At 44.6% G+C, this 8897-nt stretch overlaps 1 protein-coding gene across 4 annotated transcripts in view; it reads right to left on the bottom strand.

Annotated features, from left to right (window-relative positions):
* Positions 1–1086: 1086 nt before the first annotated feature.
* FKBP1B (FKBP prolyl isomerase 1B) overlaps positions 1087–8897 on the bottom strand; it is a 12582-nt gene continuing 4771 nt past the window's right edge. For 2 of the 4 annotated variants that reach the window (XM_086700126.1, XM_025927143.2), the window contains 3 exons: positions 7570–7617; positions 2783–2895; positions 1087–1694 (listed from right to left, as the gene is read on the bottom strand). In XM_086700126.1, the coding sequence (XP_086556252.1) occupies positions 1566–1694; positions 2783–2893 (240 nt within the window). In that variant the 5' untranslated portion in view covers positions 2894–2895; positions 7570–7617 and the 3' untranslated portion in view covers positions 1087–1565. Of the gene's footprint in view, positions 1740–2782; positions 2896–6802; positions 6986–7569; positions 7618–8897 lie in introns of those variants that run through there. The other 2 variants (XM_025927146.2, XM_025927145.2) reach the window with 2 other exon arrangements.

Below are 8897 nucleotides of genomic sequence, written 5' to 3'. Positions count from 1 at the left end.
AAAGTAAAGCAGTCCCTTTCTCACTTCATTTTCTCCATAAGTACTGCTAACTTCTCAGCCTCTCCTCAATCTTAATTCTAAGTCCTGACAGAATAACCCTGACTATGGCTAAGAGCTTTCCTCACCTGTGTCAAAAGAAAAATCTCCTAACCACATTGCCCCAGGCTCCTTTGACAAACACACAACCCACCAGCAATAAGTGGGAATTTCCATAAGTTACAGTAAATACAGATGAAAATAAGCAGTATATGTGAAAACAAGTTCAGAATCCTACATTCTACTCCAAAGTAATTCCCCAATAGGAGGGCAAATCTAGATGAAACTAAGCAGTAAATACAAAAACAAGCTCAGAATCACACATTCCTTTCAAAAGTAACTTCCCAGTGTGAGTTAGTGTATGGCTCCAAGACCTAAAACACCCTTCATTTGTTCAGGTGCACAGTGAGTGTTCTTTTCCATCTGGGTCGGGAACTCCTCTAAGTCCAAACAGACAGATGTTGCAAGGTCACATAAAGTGCTCAAATCCTATGCTGGACTGCTAGCAGTTTGAACACGATATATTCCTTTAGTTATTCAGAGAAGAATTCTGAGCCCATGAGGTGAGTGGCAAGTTAATACTTACCCTGTAGGGCTTTTTAGAGGGTTGGTGGCAACTGTATTTAAAAATACATCAGGGCACCTGGGTGGCTCAGTCAGTTGAGCGTCCGACTTCGGCTCAGGTGATGATCTCACAGCTCGGGAGTTCGAGCCCCGCGTCCGGCTCTGTGCTGACAGCTCAGAGCCTGGAGCCTGCTTTGGATTCTGTGTCTCCCTCTCTCTCTGCCCCTAACCCACTCGCATTCTGTCTCTGTCTCTCTCAAAAAATAAACATTTAAAAAAAAAAAAAAATATATATATATATATATATATATATATATATATATATATATAGAACAAGGCCCGGCATGTACAAATACTCACATCATAGCTATTATGTTTATTATCATTCCTGGCTAGTTGGAAGTCTCCTTTCCACTCTTTCCCAAGGGCAACTGGCTTATGCATTCCTTAAAGCACTTCCTTCCTACAATAAGGATGGACAGGAACTTGTCAAGCACAGAGCCTTTATTTTACATATCATTTCCAAAGAGGACATTGTGTAAGTCAGCAGCCAACAGAACTTCTAAGTGAGAAAGTAACAGCAAAGGTAACTGGCTCAAGTCCCTCTGTGTATACCATGTACATTTCATGTCTGAGCACCTTGTGTGTCTGGCTTAAGTAAGGCAGTGTAGATTGTGCGAACAAGAAATCTGTGTTCTGCGATCAGAAATGGCTACTGCATGCATCACGCAAAATGCACAACCTGAAATGTTTTGATTTGCAACCGAAGTTTCCTTAAGCAAAGATGCGCGTGAACAATGACGAACACATACAGAGCAACTTGGGCAGAGAATGTATAATGCCGCGGGGCAGTGAGGTTAGCGTGCTGATCAAGAGCCCCAAGCAGGAGGAGCCGTCCCAGTGGCAGAGCAGGCTAGGAGGGTGGGCAGCAGCCATCTCCAGCCACTTCGAGCTCCTTCCCGCCTTCACTCTAAGTTGAGCAGCTCCACGTCAAAGATGAGGGTGGCATTGGGAGGGATGACACCAGGGTGGCCCGTGGCTCCATACGCCACATCGGGGGTGCAGGTCAGCTTCGCCCTCTGCCCCAAGCTCATCTAGCAGGGATGGGGGCAGATGGGGAGAGGAGAAAGAGGACCCAGCTTGATTTAAAAGAAAAAAGTAAGATAACTATGGCATTTTCCCAAACTATCCTCCTGATAACTCTGAAGATCTGAGATGAATTTTCTGTGTGGCACACTGAAGTGATGCAGAATTTGGATTCTGTCTCAGACTAGCAGAGACTTCACTGTGGGGCACTAACTTCCACAAAGTAGTCCCAAATTCATTCATCTGACAACCACTGCTGGTTATTCATTTAGCGCATGGCCTAAACACTTCAACGTATTCCTAATTGTTCCTCACCCCCTTCCAAAAGAACCTAAAGAGGGTGTATAAACAGCACATGTACAAGTACACAATCGAGGAGGTAAGAGAAGCAGTCCATTAAAGACGTTAAGCAATCAGAGGCCACCGCAAGGAGGCAAGGGCTAAGAGACCTACACTAAAAGCACCATATGACTTCACAGACCAAGGGAGAAGAGTGTGAACCAGGGCTCCACACAGCAGTCATCAAGAACGTCTGGCATTGGTCGGACAAATGGTGAAATTTGAATAAACAGATCTAAAAATTTTAATAACCAACTCAAACATTTGAATGTATTGGTTAACAGTACTGCATCAATGTTAATGTGTAATTGATCACAAATTAATGTAATGGGATCGTTTTACCATGGTTATGTAAACTGTTAACATTTGGGTAAAGAATATATGGGAACTATTTCCGTGATATTTTTGCAAGGTCGGAAATTACTTTTTTAAGTTAAAAAAAAAATACCTTGGCCCACCACCCCCCTCCCCGCCCCCCAACTCTCTAGCTGCCTCAGTCCCAGACAGCTGGTAGCTCGTAGCTAGTTCTGAGCAAGCCCACAGGGATGTGCTTGGAATGAGAGCCCCAGCGACTTAAAGTCATGCTGGCAATGAAAGGGAAGGAGTGGGGTCACAAAGCCAGGGGCTGAACCTAGATGGCGTCACCATGCCGTAGCAGTAGAGTCAAAGCAGTGGCGGTCTGTGATAGGGCAGGGGCGGTGTACCGAGCCCAGACTCCAACTCCTCAAATCCCCCCTAATGAGGATCCTCATCCTACCTGGGCTGCACCCTCTTCAAAACCCTTGATGACTTCCTGTTTGCCAATTCTGAACTTGAAAGGTTTGTTTCTGTCTCTGGATGAATCAAATTTCTTCCCATTTTGGAGCATTCCTGTGAAAGCAAGAATAGGGTGGAGAAGAGCTGTGGCCATGAGTTAACACCCCATTCTGGGTCCACATGTCTAAAATGGAATTCCTATTCTGTACAAACCTGCGCCTCTTCAGATCTCCCTGCCCGTCCTGTTGTCCAAGCAAGAAACCCAGATACCTCACTCTGCCTTACCCACTCCCTCAATATGGCCTATCACTTAGTCCTACATGTCTTTGCAATCTATCTGCGTTCTACACACTCCATTTCTACTGCCACCACCCTGGGACCACACCAAGTCACCATCATGTCTCACTTGTGCACAGGAACACCCTCTAACTGGTCTTTCTCTCCACTCTCACTCCTCCTTTCCAGTCTCCACTCGGTACCCAGAATGACGGTCTTTCATAAACATGTATCTGATCATATTTCTCTCTTGCTTATAGGGATAGCAATATCCTTTTGTCAATAGCTCCCTGTGGCAGAATCCAAATGCCTACACTGTGCACAGGCACTTCAAGATCTAGCTACTGCCTGTCTGATAACCCTCTCTCTGCTCTCCTCTTCCTTTCCTTCCCCCCATGTCTTATTCAGGTCACACCTTTCTCAAATACCTTTCCCAAATACCTCTCAAATATACCTTTCTCAAATACCTCTGCACTTTACAACTTTTTTCTGTGCTACTTCCTCAGCCTAAGGATGTTTCTGCCTCAGGTTGAGTCCTCACCTGTTTTCCCCCAACATGCAAAACCCAAAGGCCACATCATCGGCGCGTGGGTGGCTCAGTCAGTTGGTAAGCGTTGGACTTTGGCTCAGGTCATGATCTCGCCCTGTGTTGGGCTCTGTGCTGACAGCTCAGAGCCTGGAGCCTGCTTTGGATTCTGTGTCTCCCTCTCTCCTTCTGTCCCTCCCTCACTTGTGTGCATTCTCTCTCCCTCTCAGAAATAATAAATAAATAAACTTAAAAAAAATAAAAGATTCTCTCTCTCCCTTTGCCCCTCTCCCCTGCTCATAAAAAACAAAACAAAACAAAAAAACAAAGGCTACATCATCCCCGCCCCCCCTGCAATGAACAGAGTAAGGTGACCCAGCCAGTCAATGGTGGCCCCCACACCCCATAAAAAGGGCCTGTTTGAATCTGGAACACCCCAGTGCTGTCTCCAACAGTCTGCAGACTCCCTTATCCAGGTGTCATCCCTGATGTACAAATATTGTCTCCTTCCAGCTGTCTAAGGCTCGAGAACTGTATCTTTCTCTCTTTTTAAAGTTTCTTTGTTTAAGCAATCTCTGGACCCAATGTGAGGTTTGAGCTCACAATCCTGCGGTCAAGAGCCACATGCTCCACCAACTGAGCCAGTCAGGTGTCCCTCAAGAGCTGTTTTGGTATTTTTAGTTCTTATCGGTGACTAGTTCAAAGGTCAGGCCTGTAAACAGTGCTCTTCCACGATTTCTTCCTGCAGCCCACAGACCATGACAAAAGCCAATTTGGGACCAGAGAAAGATCTGGCCTGTGAGTTCAGAGACTGGATACTGACTTCATTTTGGCACTAACTCATTGTGTGAAGTTAGACAAATCACTGCCTTTCTCATGGCTTCAGATATGCCATGTTTAACATGGGTGGTCTGAACAAGCTTAATGTCTGCGCATCCATGATTCCACTTCTTCTAATTCCTACAATTTAAATATATACAAGGGAGAGTATTATTTTCCTACTTTCTAGGTAGAATAAATTGGACTCTTGCCCTGGGTATTAAATCAGGCGAAGGAGAAAACCCTTTACTAAGGAGGTCTTACAAAAACTCATGCATACACACAGGTTGCTAAGATACTCCAATACACAGAGATGTTCACATGTGCTCATGGGCACCTAAGCACACACATTCAGAAGAAAAACCCTGATGCTCAAACAGATGCTAAGAAAATATTTAGATCCACAAATCTACATATAATTACACAGACATATACTTGGACATATACACATATGGATACACACACACACACACACACACACACACACACACACACACACTCCATTTGATAATTGACTTCCTCATTCCCCAATTTCTTCAGATTTCATATACTTCAGACCAGATATAGTTATCTACAGCTACAAGTTCAGCCAAAACAATTCAGCCTAGAAACAGACCAACATCTATACGGTTACTTGATTTGACAAAGGTGTCACAGCAATGCAACAGATAAAGAATATATTTTTTTAAATTGCTGTTGCTGGACCAACTATATATCATATGGAGAAAATTAACCTTGAGCCCTACTTTATGCACACACAAAAAAATTCCAGATAAATCACAGATGTAAGTATGAAAAATAAAATAATAAGGCTTCTATAAGATAATAAACAGAAGAATATCCTCATGACCTAGGAATAGACAAAGACTTCTGAGCTGAACACAGAAGTACTAACTATAAAGGAAAAGATTGATACATAGGACTTCATTAAAATTAAGAACTTCTATTCAAAAAATGCCATTGAGAGAGTGAAAAGACAAGCCTTGGTATGGGAGGTGACTGGAATCAGTATAACCAACAAAAGACTCATATCCAGAATATGTAAAAAAACTCCTTTAAATCAATAAGTAAAAGGCATCCAACCTAATTTTTATAACTGGACAAAACTCGAGCAGACTAAAGAGGATATTCGAATGGCCAGTAAGCACATGAAAAGGTACTCAACTTCATTAGTCATCAGGGCAATGCAAATCAAAACCACAATGAGATACACTGGGCACCCACCCAAGGGGGCCAAAAACAAAACAAAAATGTGATAATGCCATGTGTCGATGAGGACGCAGAGGAACTGGAGCCTTCCTACATGGCTGGTGGCAGTGGAAATTGGCACAACTACTTTGAGAAGCTGTTTGGCAGTATCTGTTAAAGCAGAGGATAGGTACAACCCTATGCCCAAATAACTCCACTTCAGGGTATATACCTAAACAAAATGTGTACATACGTGCACCAAAAGACACCTATAAGACTGTTCAAAGCAACAGTATTCATAACAGCCAAAAACGATCAGAAACCCAAGTGTTCATCAATTCTAGAAAAGATAAATTATGGTACATTCATACGATGAACTGTATGGGAATAAAAAAGAACCAATGACTGGACAAATCTCACAGACATAGTATTGAGTGAAATAAGCCAAACACAAAAGAGTACATACTCTGTGATTCCATTTATATGGTGTTCAATAACAGGCCTAGCCAATCGATGGGGACAAAAGTATGAATGCTGGTTACCTTCAGGGAGGTGTAATGACTGGGAGGAGGCAGGAGGGAGATGCCAGGGGGTGCTGGAAATGTACATGTTGATCTGGGTGGTGGTTATGTAAGTGTGATCACTTTGAAAAATTCCATTGAGCTGTACATCTTAGATTTATGTTCTCTGCTGTATTTATTTTTAATTAAAAAGTTTACCAAAAAGTCCCCTATAATCTCCTGCTGGGTTTGATGAGACGGTCCCTCCCCACACTCTTGGCTGATGCTAGTGTTTAATGCACATGGCCTGCTCCCTGTATCTACTCCGAAAAGTCTTTGCAAAAGGATGTTGTGGTTTTAGTAACTTGATAAGCACTGGTCTGTCTACAACATGTAGAACAGATAAATCAATTACACAGGTCAGAGGCCCCAGGGGACTCATGGTAATTAGGCCAGTCACAGGGAGATAACACACAGCTCTAGCTCACTGACGCCAGCCACCGGCAACACAGCTGTTGAGAAATACCCACACCGTCTGCCTAGAATTAACCTGGCACTTCACACTGGCCCAGAGAACTGCTAAAAATGGCCCCATCTGAATACGTCCTAGGAATTAAACTGGCCTTGCCGTCTGCTAAGTGGCTGTCACCAACTTTGCCACATTGGGAAGCAGGTCACAAGGCAGAGCATTCACTGCTCTTGGAACAAATACCTGCTTGTGATCTTCCTGCCAGCAGTCCTCAGGAGCTCCATCTAGAATGTTCCTCAGCCCACCTGACCTTCCAATACAGAGCATCCAAGAGGGGTCCGCAGAGATGTGGGGCTCTTCTGCAAGTCCCACAGTGCCCTGAGACAGGCACTGCTGTTGCCCCAGCTGTCACACTGCAGCAGAGCCTCTGGATGACTTGGCTCTGCCACTCCCCACAGCCCCAGAGAAGGAAGGAATCCTGCCTTTTCACCTTTGTGTCCCCAGTGCCCACACAGCATCTTGCACACAGTAGGTGCTCAATAACAGCACGCTGAATTGAACAGTCTATTTCTGAAAAAAGAAAGGAAATGCTGAGGAAGTCACCCTCCCCTTCTCTAATAACATTGTAGGAGGAAAAGGGAGCCTGCAGGGAAGATCAGGGCTCTCAGAGCTTCAAGAAGGGATTTCTAAATATCAGACAGAACAAGGAGGGCCAGGCCCCACCCTGCCCACAATGGAGGGAAGGGAATGGAGGTGCCTGGCCCAATCAGAGGCTGGCTCCACAGATGGCTCCTGCTGGTACAAATGGGGAAGGGGTAACCTTGCAAGCCCCCTTTCCCATGCCCACAAGGCTGGCTTGAGACGTAGGGGACAACTGGTCACAGGGAGGCTTGGCTACCTTGGGCTTTGGGCCTGATCTAGGGAGCAGATACCTCTAGAGAGGAGTAGCAGAGGAGAGACCTCCCTTGGGAGGGGCAGGTCTGGATGAAGGCTGAGGGAGCAAAGCCTACCTGTGTAGTGCACCACACACGTCTGTCCCTTCTTGGGGAATGTCCTTCCTGCAAGGAGACATGAGGGCAGATGCATGAATAGGGCATTGGAAAAAGTCACTTGGGACATTCAGATGTGACTATGACCCAGAGCTCTGACCCACATTCCCCTCCATACCATGGAGATGCCCACGGCTCTAGTTCTGGCTCTGTGCCTTGTATGAGGCTTTTTATTTGATTTGAACTTTATTCCCTTGGGTTCCTCAACTATGCTCTCTCCTTTCTATTTTCCTTTCTTAAAATTTAAAAAAAATGTTTATTTATTTTTGAGAGAGAGAGACAGAGCGCGAGCAGGGGTGGGGCAGAGAGAGAGAGAGACGGAGACACAGAATCCAAAGCAGGCTCCAGGCTCTGAGCTGTCAGCACAGAGTCCGACTAGGGGCTTGAATGCAGGAGCCATAAGATCATAACCTGAGCCGAAGTCAGATGCTTAACCAACTGAGCCACCCAGGCACCCCATTATTTTCTTTTCTTTGATCATTCCTTTAACTTTCCTTCATCCATTCCACAAACATTTTTTTAAGTTTATTTATTTATTTTGAGAGAGAGACAGAGAGAATAAGTGGGGTAGGAGCAGAGAGTGCGGGGATCCCAAGCAGGCTACATGCCGTCAGCACAGAGCCCGACACAGGGCTCAAGCTCATGAACTGTGAGATCATGACCTGAGCCAAAACCAAGAGTTGGACACTTAACTGACTGAGCCACCCAGGTGCCCCCATTCCACAAACATTTACTGACAGCCTACTATGGACTAGATTCCAGAAACACAGAGCAACCTATGAACTCATGGTGAAGTTAGGGAAACAGATCCATAAATAATAGATTACAATGGAGGATGATGACTGCAACCAAGGATTAATAAGCATAATCATTCACAAATATTTACAGAGTATCTACTATATGCAAAGCCTGGGCCTGATTTCAGGGACACAGCAGTAAACCATAGAGACAAGATCCCAACTCCTTTGGAGTTTACATTCTAATGGGGGGAAACAAAACAATACACAAATAAACAAGACAACTCTAGATTATGATAATTCTTTAAATGAAATAAACACAATGATGAGTTAAAGAGAGATACAATGGACAGACCATTTTAGAAAGGGTGATTCAAGATGGCCTCTCAGAAAAGGTGACATTTGGACTGAATCTTGAAGGATGAGCAAAATGCTGGGGAAAGCACTGCAGGAAGAGGGAGCTCCAAGGGCACAAACATTGGGGCAGGAAAGGACTGGAGCATTTGCAGAATAGAAAGGAGGCCTGGTGACTGGAAAGAAGAGAGGGAGAAG

Source organism: Puma concolor, chromosome A3, assembly GCF_028749965.1.
Source record: "Puma concolor isolate L17-30 chromosome A3, mPumCon1.1.hap2, whole genome shotgun sequence".
NCBI classification, from domain to species: domain Eukaryota; kingdom Metazoa; phylum Chordata; class Mammalia; order Carnivora; family Felidae; genus Puma; species Puma concolor.
This window is presented reverse-complemented; position numbering and strand designations above follow the sequence as displayed.